The sequence below is a fragment of the Anomaloglossus baeobatrachus genome, chromosome 1 (genome assembly GCF_048569485.1).
Source record: "Anomaloglossus baeobatrachus isolate aAnoBae1 chromosome 1, aAnoBae1.hap1, whole genome shotgun sequence".
In the NCBI taxonomy this organism is placed as follows: domain Eukaryota; kingdom Metazoa; phylum Chordata; class Amphibia; order Anura; family Aromobatidae; genus Anomaloglossus; species Anomaloglossus baeobatrachus.
In genome coordinates, this window is record NC_134353.1 from 738,991,078 (window position 1) to 739,007,263 (window position 16,186).

Genomic DNA, 16,186 nt, shown 5'->3' on the forward strand with positions numbered 1-16,186 from the left:
CTGGACTTTATAACTGATGATCCACGCAACTGAGGACTCTGTAACACAGGCTATGCAGCGGAGGAGACGAGGGAGATCCCAGGGGTGCAGCAGCAGAGCTTCACAATCGGAGGAGAGAGGGATCAAGCACTTTTTATCCAGGCCGGGGCAGAGAGAAGCTTCACAGGTGGCACCCAAGATGGCTGCTAAGGCTACACACGAGGTGAGCTCAGCGTGCAGCAGTGAGATGGCAGCTATGGAGATGCAGGGAAAGGCTCAGCAGCTGACGGGACTGAGAGGAGAGACCACCCGGAGTGAAGAGGAGATACAGAAGATAAGGCCAGACAGCCCAAGATTACAGGTACAGGGGAAACCCGGAGTGAGAAGCACGGGGGAAGTGCCTGCTGATACAAACAGTAGCCCTGAAGCCTGGAGGCCTCTGGAGGGGGAAGTAACGTCTTCTCCTATAACACACATGCAGGAGTGTGAGGAATTTCAGGAGGGGGGACACTGCACTGCAAATGAGTTACAGGTCCCTGACAGAAGTGAGACTGTACCCAGGGAGAAGCACAACATAAATCTAAAGTTACCAGATGCAGACAAGCATGCAGGGTCAGGCCCAGCCATAACAACAACACAAGAGTCAGGAGTTCTGACAGAGCTTAATGAGATGCGGGCACGTTTCTCAGCTATACCCACCAGGGAAGATATGGAGGCATATATAACCAGGCTGGAGCAGGCGTACCGCACAGAGCTGTCAGCCCTGAAGGGGGAGGTGGAGAGAGTGGACACCCAGAGTCAAGTGCAGGCAGCTAAAATTCAGAATATGGAGGACACTTCACAGGCCCACGGGGCACTATTAGAACAACACTCCCGCCAAATACAATACGTGGTTGAAGCAATGGATGATGCTGAAAATAGGGGCCGAAGAAACAATCTCAGAGTGCGCGGCCTGCCTGAGTCTGTCGAGTCCAAGGACTTACATGGTACCCTTCAAGTGATCTTCAATAATATTCTGGGTGAACCATCAAGCCAACCCCTGGAATTGGATAGAGCGCATAGAGCGTTGGGCCCCAAACCAGCCCAGAACGACCGACCTCGGGATGTGATCTGTAGGGTCCACCGCTATGTTATTAAGGAGGCCATTCTGTTTAAGCTCCGCAGTGGAGTATCACCATCGTATGAGGGGAGCCAAATCCAGATTCTACAAGATCTATCCCGTTTTACCTTACAAAGGAGAAGAGCTCTTAAACCTCTGCTGGACATTCTCCGCTCATACGAGTTTCCATATAGCTGGGGGTTCCCCTTCCGCCTGCAGGTTCGGCACGCGGGACGAATGCATGTTCTTCGGTCTCCGGCGGATTTACCCTCGTTCACCGCGGCCTTGGACATTCCATTAGTGCCTATAGAGGACTGGCCGGACTTTCCAATGGGGGGGGGAGTCACCGTCCCAGCCGGTGATCGGATGCGTGGCTCTCATAGAGAAAGAGGAGGGAGGCCGGTCTGATGTATAAGAGAATGGTGGATTAAATTGTTCTAGTATGTTTTTGGTTATAGGATCACAGTACGATGGAGTCTATCCTCTGGTCCTGATGGGAATTTCGCGTTGTGGGGTTATTGTATCGCCCTGGACAGGGGGGTGTGGGGTTCCCTCCTTCCATCCTGGGTGTAATGGGGGGCGCCCCTCAACATTATAAGGTACAATACCCTCTCAAAGCCCCTTCTCCCTTCTTTATACAGAGCTTTAGTTGCAAATCAAAATATATATATAGTTAAAAGCTGTTTTTTAGTCCAGGGCAGGAAGCTCCTTTGTGGAAAGTTCCCTCCCTGATTGGGATAACACGCCACAGGGTAGTGGCGTAGGATTAACATCCCTGGTATATAGAGATTCTTATTTTTCTGCATTTACCTCTAGTCTATTTGACCAAGTATAAGGGTCACGTTACGACCCTACAGGCAAGAGGTGCTTTGACCTTTTTGCCTACGGTACTCTCTCTTTGTTTGTAGTTTCCTTCATATACTTAATCCTTCTACCCCCCCCTCCTTTTTTTTTTTTTTCTCTCCCCCTCTCCTAACCTTCTCTATTCTCTCCACCCACACCTCTCTTCCCATCCCCATCTTCCCGGTTCCTCACCGTTCCTCCTCCTCAGAATGACGCAGATTACCTTTGGCTCATTGAATGTGAGAGGCCTCAATGTCCCGCAAAAACGGTCTCAGGTATTCTTTGACATGCATAAGAAACGAGTCCATATATTATTGATTCAGGAAACACATTTCAAAACTGGTCACCTCCCTAACTTTAAAGACAGATATTACACCAAATGGGTCCATAGCACCAACCCAGAGTCAAAATCAAAAGGGGTGTCTATAGGCATCCATAAAGCCCTGGTGCACACGGTTCTGGACACGAGAGTGGACACTGAGGGAAGATTCATTTTTCTGAAAATTAATGTTAATTCATCTATCTTTACCATTGTCAATTGGTATTTACCAAACAGAGATCCGGCGACGTCCTGCTCCTCTCTCCTGTCATCATTGGATGAATTCGCAGAAGGGACCGTGATCGTGGGTGGCGATTTAAACTTCACTTTGGACCCTAAGGTAGATACAACTTCGGGACACAATTTTCTCTCTCTCAGAAAGCTAACAAAAGTTAAACGCTCAATACAAGAGCTTCGATTGGTAGATGTGTGGAGAACGTTACACCCAGTGGAGCGTGACTACACATACTTCTCCCCGGCTCACTCCTCGTACAGCCGCATAGACCTGTTTCTTGTGAGCCAAAAGGCTCTGACTTGGCAGATACAGGCCTCTATAGGCAGTATATCCTGGTCTGACCACGCTCCTATATTCCTGAGCCTTACTATCCCAGATGGGGCAGGGAGGCCGTGGTCTTGGCGGCTGAACGATAGTCTGCTTGGGGATCAGGGGTGCATGAAGGATCTACAGAACACGATTGATGAATTTTTAGAAATACACTCAGAAGACCCCACAGCCCTTCCCGTGCAGTGGGAGGCACTTAAATGTGTGTTGAGAGGGGTTTTGATCAAACATGGGGCTAGGCTTAAGAGAGAGAGAGCCCAAACCATTTTGTCCCTACTTCAGAATATTTCAGATCTGGAAAGGGCCCATAAGAAGACATTATCACCTTTGACACTGGCGGAGCTAGTCAAAAATAGAGAGGAGCTTAAATCGATTCTCGACCGACAGTATGAGCGACATAGGACTAGAATAAAAAGATTCCTCTATGAGTATGCAGATAAATGTGGTAGACCACTAGCTAGGATTCTACACCCTAGGGGAGACCCCAGCCACATTCCCATGATTAAACAAGCAGACGGCTCTTCGACTCAGAACCCAACTCTCATCGCGGAACAGTTCCAAAAGTATTATAGAGACCTATATAACATAAAGGGCAAATTTGGAGACATGCCACATGACGCATTAGAAAATAAAATAAACGACTACGTATCCAGAACGGCCCTACCGGTTATACCCAGTGCTGAGGTTGAAAATTTAGAGACGGACTTTACAGAAGCAGAAGTGGCATCTATCATTAAAGAATCTCCCTCAGGCAAAAGTCCGGGTCCAGATGGGTTCACCCCTAAATTTTATAAAATATTCCAAACTCAGCTATCCCCGTTCTTGACTAAAGTATTTAATTCCATCTCAGAAAATTCCCAATGGGTGGCGCAATCTCTCGAAGCCCATATATGTGTTATCCCCAAACCGGGGAAGGATCACATGTTAGTTACAAATTACAGACCCATTTCACTGATCAATCTAGACCTAAAACTTTTTTCCAAAGCCTTAGCCAACAGACTTGCTCCTTCCTTGCCCGGGATAATACACACAGATCAAGTGGGGTTCGTACAAGGTCGGGAGGCGCGTGACAATACCAACAAACTGTTCCTCCTGATGACCCGGTCGAGGGCTCATTCTCTTCCCATGTGTTTACTCTCAGTGGATGCGGAGAAGGCCTTTGACCGGGTCAGTTGGAATTTCATGATGGCCGCTCTAAAGCAGGTGGGTTTGGGCAAAAAATTTTTAGATAGGATTGCGTCCCTTTATTCGAGACCCTCAGCAAAAGTTAGGACGAATGGGTTTCTGTCGTCATCGTTTCAGGTCCACAATGGAACAAGGCAAGGATGTCCATTGTCACCTCTGCTCTACGTCATTGTCATGGAGCATCTAGCGGTCGCCATAAGAAATAATGCTAGTATCCATGGGATAGAGGCCGGGGGAGGGAATCGCAAGTTAGCTTTATTTGCTGACGACCTTCTCATGTTTATTTCCCAGCCACACATATCCTTCCCGTCTTTGCTCAAAGAGTTCGAGGAGTTTGGTAACTTAAGTAATTTTAAAGTGAACTTCTCTAAATCAGAGGCTATGAATGTTACCCTGTCGGCGGAAGATCTAGCCCGTACAACCCAAAATTTTCCCTTTAAGTGGCAACCGTCAGCTATAAAATATCTGGGGGTAGTTGTACCTCGGGATCCAACAAAAATTATGCATCATAATTTTCTACCCCTGTTAGAGAGGACAATTAGGGATTTAAAGAAGTACGACAAAAAAAGACTATCGTGGTTTGGGCGTATCAACGCTATTAAAATGGATGTTCTTCCTAGGTTTCTTTTCTTGTTCCAAACGGTACCTATTCAGCTGCCGGGGAGTTACTTTTCCAAAATTCGGACGGCTTTGTCAAGGTTCGTTTGGGGGAATAGGAGACCTCGGACAAGCATAAAAACTCTTACCAGACACAAAAATAATGGAGGGGCAGGGCTCCCAAATTTCCAGTTATACTACAGGGCAACTATTCTAACGAGGATAATGGATTGGCACTTCCATAGGAACTCGAAACAATGGGTCGCGATCGAACAGGACGGATTGGGAGTCCCTTTGCACTTCCTCTCATGGATGGGAAAGGAGAGTAGGTCACAGATAGAGAAGGGAATGGAGTTTATTTGGACAGTGATGGGGACGTGGGACGGTGAGGTTAAGAGGGGTTCTCTCTCACAGGGGAGGGGTCCACTTACCCCCCTCTTTGGCAACCAGGAGTTCCCTCCGGGGCTTCATTCCAATAAATTTCTGGGATATACTCGGGTGGAGGAAACTCGTTTTTTTCATGTGCTCCAGGGAAATACCCTGCCCCCTTATGCATCTCTACGGGCCACAGGGAGAGAGGTTTCCTGGATAGAATATATGCAGCTGAAATCGTTTCTATCCAACCAGGACAGGGAGAGGAAGTTGAGGACCCCCCCTACTCCATTTGAGAAATTGTTCTTGCAGGGTTCGTCACCTGGGCATGTCATCTCTCTTATTTATAAAATGCTGAACCAGAGAGACATGTCGGACAGACCCAAATTTGTCTATAGATGGGGAGAGGAACTGGGAGAGGACATTTCGGAGGACAGATGGAGCAGGGCGTTTCTGTGGACCCACAAACTTTCTCTGGCTTGTGCCGCCCAAGAGAAAAACTATAAAATTCTCACAAGGTGGTACCAATACCCGACCAAATTGCATGCTATCTTTCCCTCAGTGTCCGACATGTGCTGGAGATGTGGTACAGAAAAAGGGTCTATGTTACATATATGGTGGAGCTGTGCTAAATTGCAACCATTCTGGGACTCAGTGTTTTCTCTGTATAAAAAGATGAGTGGGGGTGAGGTGGAGAGATCTCCCCAGGTGGCCCTCCTCTCTATCCTTCCAGGTTCATTCAAGTCACAAAAGAGGGACCTGCTGCGATTTTGTTTAGCGGCAGCCCGTATAATTATTCCCAGATACTGGAAACAGACTAGATGCCCCACGTTAGCTGACTGGGTAGAGGAGATGGCAAACTTCCAGAGAATGGAGGAACTCACAGCTGAACTTAATGGGCTCACGGAAAAATTTATCACAGTGTGGGGACCGTGGATTACGTTCATGGAGTCTCCTGAGTTCACGGTGAGTCTGGCAGGTTATTTGGGATGAGAAATGGTGACATACCTTGTCTTCCCCTCTCCCCACACACTTTTTTCCCCCACCCCCTCTTTACCCTACTTTCTTCACTCTATTTGATTCCTTCTTTTCTAAGCTTATATCTGTTCTTTTTTTTTTTTTTTTTTCTAGTTTTCTACTTTTTCTTAAATTTTTATTCAATAACTTAAAAGGGGATTGTTTTATGCTGAGAGTGGTCTTGTCAATTATCAGGAAGACATGTTTAGCTGGAACTCTGATTTCTAGTGTATGGTTTGCCATGGAGTGTTAGCATAAGGATAGCTTATAGAGTTCCAATGAAATCTACAATGTGATGTTATTTTTGTCATTCCGAAACTGAGAGATCACTGTTTATGTATTATAATCTTTATAAATGTTCAAGATGTATGCTTGATTTATAAACTTAATAATAAAACAGATTTGAAATAAAAATACATATTAGTGGTATGTCACAAGGCTGTCACCTACGGCCAATGATAGATGTCAACAATGTTAGAGAAGCCCCGCTGACTGGACATGATGAAATAGAAAGAAGATACGCTCCCACTGTTTAACCCAAGATAACCCCCTAAAGGGAACCTGTCAGTTTGATTAACCCTCCTAAGCAGTCTATGTGGCCATGTAGGTCATAGGAATCTTAATGAACTGTCACGCTCCCGGTCTGATGTTTTATTCTAGAGAAATCTACATTTTTCTTATAAGTAAATGGTCTGTCCCAGGCTATGGGCCGGACACTGATCTACATGAGATTCTGCCTCCAGAGCTTATATTAAATAGAAGGGGAAGTTACCAGTGTGAGACTTGTAACTAAAGACAGTAGAACTGAACTGTGTCTCCTTACAAACCCTGTAGCAGCTGCAGCTCTCACAGCTCTGCTGTACTGCAACAATATTGCAACATTGGCTGCCTGTGAGATGGAGGCTGAAACTCTGAGAGGAACCTGCAGATGTGTGACATTAGTGTACAGCATCTAATGCTCTATGCTAATGACACGGCTCAAACTCTGCTGCGAGCATCAGCTGTTTGTCATTCACTGTGATCTGGTTCTCTCGCATGTAAGAATTACAGCACAGGAGCGAAGATAGAAAGATAAATCATCTCTATTTTCTCCATTTCTTGTCTCTGTGCATATGCGTGTGAGCCGAGACTCCCTGCAGCATGCTGTGATTTTTTTCAAATGCCGATTGAGCATGAGAAAAAAATTGCAGATGAATAGGTGCAAGTTTTATTGGATTACACTCGCCCATATTAAACACAAGTTTGACAAAGTCCTAAATGACACACAGCTCTGCTGTGAGATCAGGAGAGCAGATAGCGGCCATCACACATCACACTGGTAACACCTCCTTTTATTAATTTAAGCTCTGGTGGCAGAATCTCCTGCAGATCAGTGTCCTGCGCATAGGCTGAAACAGCTTACTTACATACTGTATAAGAAAACATGGATAAAATATCAGATCACAGATATTGAGGTATTATTTAATTCAGCTTCCTGTCACCTACATGGCCATATAGGTGGCTTAGAAGGGTTGATCTTAATGGCAAATTCCCTTTAAAAAATACTTTTAAGACCAAACAAGACAAGTTAAGGATGCATTACTTAATCCTCCATATATTGCCCACCATAGATTACAATCTCCCGTAGAGTATGTGTGACTCATAACTCTCCTTAGCACGTGATACTATATCAAATTAGAAGGTATGATAAAAGTTACCATTATAGGGAACATAGAAAATACAGCTGCACTCTGAAATGTTATAATATGTAAACACTGAATATATAAATTTGGAACTGCATTACTGCTATAGAAAATACGTTAAAATTAAGTGTACCAAGTACCTACATTTTAACATAGTTTTTATAGCAATAAAGCAGTTCCAGGTTCATATATTTAATGTTTTCTTATTAAAGCATTTCAAAATGCAGCTGTATTTTCTTGGTTATACTGTATAGTTGTCTTGGCATGCACCTGTTTACACTTGTCTTATTCTATTCGGAGGTGTTAGGGGTACTTTGCACGCTGCGTCATCGCTACTGCGATATCGTCGGGGTCAAGTCGAAAGTGACGCACATTCGGCGCCGGTAACGACGTCGCAACGTGTAAAGCCTAGATGCGCCGATAAACGATCGCAAAAGCGTCGAAAATTGGTGATCTGTATAGCATCGGTCATTTTCTTAATGTCGCACCAATAGGAGATACGATGTTGTTCCTCGTTCCTGTGGCAGCACACATCGCTGTGTGTGAAGCCGCAGGAGCGAGGAACATCTCCTTACCTGCCTCCACCGACTATGCGGAAGGAAGGAGGTGGGCGAGATGTTTACGTCCCGCTCATCTCCGCCCCTCCGCTTCTATTGGACGCCTGCTGTGTGATGTCGCTGTGACGCCGCATGACCCGCCCCCTTAGGAAGGAGGCGGGTTGCCGGCCAGAGCAACGTCGCAGGGCAGGTAAGTGCATGTGAAGCTGCCGTAGCGATAATGTTCGCTACGGCAGCTATCACAAGATATCGCATGTGCGACGGGGGCGGGTACTATCGCGCTCGGCATCGCTAGCCGATGCTAGCGATGTCGCAACGTGCAAAGTGCCCCTTAGTCAGTTTTTCGATACATTACACTGGGGAACAATTTGGAAAAAAAAATTCTGTTGAGTTAGGTTTTTGAGCTGCTTGATACTAAAATTGGCATGCTGATTCCAAAAATGTAGTCAGTTTTTTTCTATCACGTCAAGTTTTTCCTCCTCAACTTACCTGCCATAGATGCACAATTGCACTGATTTCTGTAATAAGACTTGTTATCTGAGTACAATTCGAGCTACGTGGCAACTTGTAAGAGTAGTCACAACTAAAAAACATATTTGTCATGCCTATTTCTTATATATTTCATTTTTTGTTCATATTTGTACTATTTAAAAAAAAAAAAAAAACACTTTTTAGGTACAGTAGTTTACATATTTTTGAGAAGACAAAAATCCTATAGTTCAAAAACTTGACGTGATAGAGAAAAACTGAGATCATTTCTGGATTCAGCATCCAAAAATTAATTAAGAACAGTTGTCTGACCTAACTCCTAAAAAATTGCGTTCCCCAGTGTTATAGGGAACCTGTTAGATGATTCATGCTGCCCAAACCATGGGTAGCTTGAATTGGAGCCTGGCTGCATGGTTATAGCCAGGTATGCTTTTCTCTGAAAGCTATGGTGTTTCAGATGAAACCTAGTTTAATGATCTAGCTGGGGACCATAGGGAGAGGCCTGATTAACCCAACGCTGCCTCCCCAGATTGCTCTTGTTGATTGACTGGTTTGTTCCAAGTGTGTACATTGGGAGAGACCTGGAAATAAACTGAAGTGGTGCTGAGAGAAGTCAGCCAAGGGCACTGCTGGATTGATCCCTTCTCTCCCTATAGTCCCCAGCTAGATTCTTGCAGTAAAAAAGCATTCCTGGGGTAATTGGGCAGCCAGGCTCTGACACACGCTGCCATAGTTTAGGCAGCATGAATTACATGACAGGTTCCCTAGTCTACAGTTTATCTCGTATAATATAGACCTTGGATTTGACACTTACAGCTTTCCATTCGGATTCATGTCTCTCTACATCATCAGGAAGCGACCCAAACAATGATGGGAATTGTTCAGACAAACGCATGATGTCCTGCCATCCTTGGTCAGGGAGCCAAGAGCATGGCTTCTTCCTCTTGTTTTTCTCCAGGGAGATATTTCCTAGAAGAGAAGGAAGAAAGGTCAGAACCAGAAAAATGCAAATCAAACTCTCAGTTTTAATCACGAAGAATTTTAACATATATTGAAAAGAAAACTGAACTGAGATGCACCTTAAAGGAAACCTGTCACCAGATTTTTACTATTTCAACAAATGTCACAACTTTATTCTGCTGCTATTATGCATTTCAAAAATGATTACATTGTCTCCTGGTTCCCCTGTATACCCCAAAAATACCATTTGATTTGGTCCCGCATTGTATTTAACTGAGGATGGTCCGGTCTGATGGGTGTCTTCCTTGTGGCATGTGTTACTCCTATCTGCTCATGAAAGGTGTCCTCCAGCTTTGATTAATGTGGATGACGACTCCTGCCTCATCCACATAGATGAACGAATTCTCACGCCAGTGCAGTAGCATTGCCGCCCACGCACTTCGCTCTGCCTTACTGTGGGCAGAGCAAATGACATAACTGCGCATGCCCACAGTAGGGCAAAGCAAAGTGTGCCGCAAGGAAGATGCCATTGAACTGGAACATCCTCATTTAAATACAGCACGGGACCAAATTAAATTGTATTTTTAGTGTCTGAAGGGGGAAATCATTTGTAAAATGTATAACAGCAGCAGAAAAAGGTTGTAGGATTTGTTGAGATACTAAAAGAAACTGTGAAAGGTTCCCTATAAAGTGAGCCATTCTTTAGTTTTATTACCTTTTAAGAAAAAGTCCAGTTCTTCCTGTGGCACCCTGGCATCCGCTTGTTCAATCTTAATGGTCATATTGAAAGAAAACAGCAATTTGTGTCTTTCAAATAAACCTAAAAGAAAATGTTCTTATTAGATTCCCGCAATATGAAAATATTCACATCAAATTGTGCCTTGTAGTGATTTATTGTGTATCTGATCAAAAGCCCCTCATTACGTCAAATAACCAGAAATATCAACATTCTATCCATCTAGAAACTTTGTCTCTTTGACTTCAGTATTTAACCCCTTTTTGACAAGGTATTTATATTTGCTTTTTTCTACCCTTCTTCCAAGTGTCATAGATTTTGGGTTTGTTTTTTTTTTTCATTTTTCAGTCAACGTTCTTACATTGTGGCACGTATGATGTTTTGATCGATAATTATTTCTGAGTCTTCATTTTTGTATTTTCAGAAAACAGACAGTACCAAGTTTATTTACCTTTTTTTAGCTTTTATTTTTGGAAGGGGAAAAGGGTGCGGGATGATTGAACCTTCTATAATTAAAAAAAATAAATAAATTCCATATTTATAAAAACTTTTATTTTTACTTTATTTTTTAATCCTCTTAGGGATCTAGAACATCTAATCGTTTGATTGCTATATACTGCAATTCTATAGAAGTAGATGGTGATGAAGGGGGTCTTCCAAAGCAACTCTTTATCATCCCGAATCATTATACCAATTTAGGAGCATAGGAAAGATTGCACTACACAATCACGTCATTAAAATTCCACTGTTGGACTGAGATTGACAGCAGTTCTTAAATGGTTAAACAGCAGCAATTGTAATAGGAGCTTTATCTGGTGATAGAACACCTATAATATAGCCTACAACCACCAGGTATGTAGCAGGCTTCATACCCATACACTCAATGTGTGATGTACATGTATAAAATGTCGGAAAGGGTTAAAGCAGGTAACCTTATTTTATGGCATGTAATAGAATAAATAGGACCGGTATTGCAATATAAAAAAGCTTGTGTGTTCTCTAATCAATAAAATATTTTAGGCTAAGCTGCATGAGACCAATTTATCAGATGTGAAGCTTCGAACATGATTTGACACATAATCCACAGTCTCTCCTATAATAAACAGAATCAGTTGACATGGAGGGTCAATGTTGTCATCGATGGTGGCCGGGAGTCCAGCTCCCTCATAGTTGACACTTGTGTGACCTTCCTTGATCTTCTCTTTGCATTCATACCCACTTCTTCACGATAAAACATTTTATACATTGTGTGCACAAAGTCTCCAATACAAATCGACACCAGACACCCTCAGATTACAAAAAAATGAATCACTGCTGCTCTTTTTTCATGGGATTGGGGCAGCTGTTGTTTCTCACACCACAGTCATGAATGGACTGATACCCCACATTCAAACCTACACAACAGCGAGTGGAAAACCAGCGACCTCGTATGGAAAGCGCTGATAAGAGACTGCAGCCAATAAAAATTTAAGGGCTAACTCGCACTGGCATATACATCGGATGAGTGCTCTCTGATATTTTATCTGATAGAACTCACTCCAATGTTATACTATGGGTCAGTGCCCACCAGCGCTTCTTTTCTCATGCAGATTCGGAATATATCGGACAGCTCACACCCGTTCAAGTCAATGTAAAACATCGGACTGCACTCGGATAACATCAGAGTGCAGTCTCGATATCTGTCAACACAAACAATGGAGAAATTAATCTCTCCATCTTTTTCCGCACCTGTGCTCCGATTCTCACATGCGAGAGAATCTGCGCACAGTGACTGCCACTCAGCTCACATTCACTCAATGCAAAGTCTGAGGTGAGTGTCATTTGCATATAGCATCTTATTTTCTCACATGACAGAATTATCGTCAGTGTGTGTGGACCCTCAATATAACCGGAGTACAAAACATGTTTGACTCACTTTCATACATTTGGTTTCTTAGCAGTAAATATCCTAATTGGTCCACAAATCTTATTAAACCTGATATTTCACTACGACTCCTCTGTAAGTTGTCTATATAATTACTCCATCAACAAAAAGGAAACATTATTTTTGCGTGAAAAAGATTATTTGTTACCCTGGACATACAGATAAAGTGCAATTTCAATACATTTCTAAATAGCCCACCTGTACATCCATAGTTATAAACATTGAACGTCAAGGTGTCCATTATGTTTTTCAACCTCTTGACCAAAATACCATCGGGAAGAGACTTCCGCAGAGATAAATCGAACACCGCCAAGAAAGATGACAAAGAGTACTGATACATTGAGTTGACTAAGGCCATCTCAGAAAGGACAAAGAACAGTATGGCTCCACGCTTAGCAGCTGGTCTATACCCATCTCGCAATTTATCAATGTCCAGGGCAGTCCGCTCTGCTAATTTCAGTTTTTCAGACACCTAAAGGTATAAAATTGCCATTGGTAAATCTGTATTACAATCTTCATTACCAACAGTACATGGTATAACAATATGCTATCCACAAGATAGAAAATCACAATACTGGTCTTTAGAGTCATAGAAAAAGCGGTCCCTTGTTATTAATAGCAACCATTAAGAGTTTAAATTTTAATTTGACAGCAATATCTGAATTCTGATTGTCTACTAGAGACAATTTTGACACTAGGACAAAGTACAGTTCTCTTGGGGATCACATAAGTTGTCCCTTTTCACATGAATTAATGTTCATGTAGGTTGCTGTGCAAGATTTCCTATGATGGAGAAGGGTCCTGGGTTTGGTATTCAAATGAGCAATTAGCCAGCCCCTTTCACAAACAGGATTGGTCATGAGTAAACACAGGAAAAACTTTTCAGCACAGTGTTCAAAATAAAGCCATGGTATAAATAGAGACTTATTTGAAGCTTAGCTAAACTAAACTATATTGTCAGGACATGAAAAAGAAAGGGGAGCCAGCACATGTGAGAATGGCATGCATCATATAATAAGTGCAAATTCACAGATTTATTCCAACTGTACTATAATACAAAATGAGATTTTTAGCAAATAATTGATCACTTTTTTCAGCCACCCCTGCCACGTCATGGCAAATCTCAATAGGGGGGGTCCTACTCTATATTATGTATTTCATGTGCCATGCGGCCTCCTAGATAAATTAAAAGCAGAACCATACTGGAGCACACATACCTGTAACCTATATATAAGCGCTTCCATGTCAGAAAAAGAATCAACTGCGGATAAAAGGCAGCCCAAGGCCCCAGCATGGGCAGCAGATGCCACACATACCAGGACAATGTGTGGAGGCTGAATGTGAACAGCCACCAACAGTAGTTATTCTACATTGGTCTCGTGGCTTACCACCACCACCATGCCATGCACACCTGACCTTGGCTTGTAATATATTCCACCTGTCGGTGGCTGTTCACATTCAGTCACCTCACCCTTTTCCACAGACATTGCTAATTAAGCACCATAATTGGGTCTGGTCCGGCTTTATTTATGGTTGCTGATCTGGCACTGTGAAGGTGAGTTCTGACATTGTCCTGGTGTGTGTGGCGTCTGCTGCCCATGCTGGGACCTGGGCTGCCTTTTATCCGCAGTTGCCCGACATGGAAGCGGTTATATATAGCTTACAGGTATGTGTGCTCCAATATGGTTCTGCTTTTAATTTATATAGGAGCCCACATGGCACATGAAATACATAATATAGAGTAGGACCACCCTATTGACATTTGCAGTGACGTGGCAGGGGTGACTCAAAAAATGGATCAATTATTTGTTAAAACCCTCATTTTGTATTAGTTGGAATAAATCTGTGAATTTGCACTTTTTATATGATGCATGCCACTCTCATATTGTTCTGGCTCCCCTTTCATTGTCAGGACATGTCAGATGTTTGAATTGAGTGGGGTCAGATGCTGAAACCCCAACCAAAAATGGAGAAAAAGGGAAAGACGATCTTAGGTAAGTGTTGTAAACCTCTGCCAGAGATCAACTCTTCTGGACTCTCCATACAGAAACTCTGAGTCTGTACAATACTAAACTTGTCTCTTTGAAAAGGGCAGAAACAGAATCACGCACCGCCAAGAGGGCATCGTAATCTTACACTTCTGCCCCTTCATTTTAGTGATCGATGGAAGTCCATGAAACAGAAATTCCCATCAAACAGAAGATCTGACAATGTCATCATGACATTCACATTAAGCAATGCATCAAAAGTCTTCATGAAGGCTGGGATATACAGTTACCTCTGTAGCTTTGGATTTTGTCTCTTCTAGAGTTTGAACTAGTTCCACATTGTCCAACATGTTACCAGTGGAAGTGGCAAGTTCCCTAAGCAAGGAGTCCTCCAAATCTTTCAACAACTTTTTATTTTCACTGGTCTCTTGTATAAGATGTTCTCTTTGCTCTTCCAATTCTCTTCTTTCAAAGCCAACAATGACACTGAGCAACTGATCTTCGAGACCCTTCAGAGTAACTGAGAAAAACATTGAAAATAGAAGGTTGAACATTAAATTTGATGGGGTCAATTATGGACACTCTTGATGTACATCATGTGCAATAAATAATTGCTCTTTGATTTAAAAAATAGTAAGGAATATTGACCTGAAGAAAGTTGTACATTTTATTTCATTAAGGCATGTACTCACCTGTGTAATTTATGACCATGGCTTTTCCAAACACTGATGGAGAATACTTAGGATTTGACAGTTTTGTATTCAGGTATAGTTTAAAGTTAGGATCATAATCAACCTCTTTATCTCCTAGGATGATAAACTGACGACCTTGGGCACCTTTGATATTTTTCTCTAAAACATTATCAATTACAGGGTCAATATATTCATCGACGTCTTGAAAGAGGAAGGGAAAGCCATACTTAATAGCCATTTCTAATTGCTTTAAGAAATCAGGGTCATTAAAAGAGGAAATCTGGAAAGAAAAATATCAATAATTCATTTTTTGTTGTAGTCTACTATGCATCGTGCTCGGTAGTATAATCCATTAAGAACGACAGGACGGATGAGAAACATCAAATATAAACTACAGAATAACCCAACAGCCAAATTCAGTTTAAAAGCACAAACAAGTAACTAAATGTGAACATACTTTAGACATATTTCATCAAAAACAAAAGGCAGTTCTTATCACATGCAAGCATATGTAGTAAAAAGAAGTTAACCCAAAATGTGTAGACTTCACACTTATGAAAATCTATATAAAACTTACCAATATATTTCATTTAGCAAAGCCCCACCAATGCCCCCATTTCACTATCACTTCCAAGTCCCGGCAACTTCACTTCCAGAGTGTTTCTTGTGTCAAAATGTGACCATTGCTGTGTATGAAGGTGGTAGTTTTAATAGTTAAGCCAGCCCCAAAATTATGTAACCCCATAGCAAAAGTCTTAAGGAACACTTTCTCCCAAAAAGAAATATTCGGATGAGAAGGGGTAATGACGCATAGGCACTGTCACACAAAGGAACACCTCCTAACTTTTAAACATAGGGAGAGGGTCAAGTTTTGTGCCCCTACCGAAGCCCCTTAGTACTCTTACCCATTATGATACTCCTTTCATGGTCCCATAAAGTATGAAGCCTCTAAAAATGCCACCCCACACACAAAGTATAATGCCCACCCTACCATATGCACAGTATGATGCTTCCACAGCAAATGTATGATGCCCTCAACACAGCACCATACTGCAACAGTGCCCCCAAAAAAGTATATAATCACAGTAAAGTGGATATAGCCAGCATCTGCAATTGAAAATGAAAAAAATATAAACATTTATAAGGTCTAAAATTTCAAAGACAAAGAAAGTAAAAGAAATGCTT

General features: G+C 42.5%; 1 protein-coding gene across 1 annotated transcript in view; it reads right to left on the minus strand.

Annotated features, from left to right (window-relative positions):
* The window catches only part of DNAH10 (dynein axonemal heavy chain 10), a 238,147-nt gene that overhangs the window by 32,014 nt on the left and 189,947 nt on the right, over positions 1 to 16,186 (minus strand). Inside the window, exons 63-67 of the mRNA XM_075322704.1 lie at positions 15,002 to 15,281; positions 14,600 to 14,829; positions 12,520 to 12,793; positions 10,377 to 10,481; positions 9,516 to 9,670 (exon numbers count right to left, since the gene is read on the minus strand). Coding sequence (XP_075178819.1) covers positions 9,516 to 9,670; positions 10,377 to 10,481; positions 12,520 to 12,793; positions 14,600 to 14,829; positions 15,002 to 15,281 — 1,044 coding nt within the window. The remainder of the gene's footprint in view (positions 1 to 9,515; positions 9,671 to 10,376; positions 10,482 to 12,519; positions 12,794 to 14,599; positions 14,830 to 15,001; positions 15,282 to 16,186) is intronic.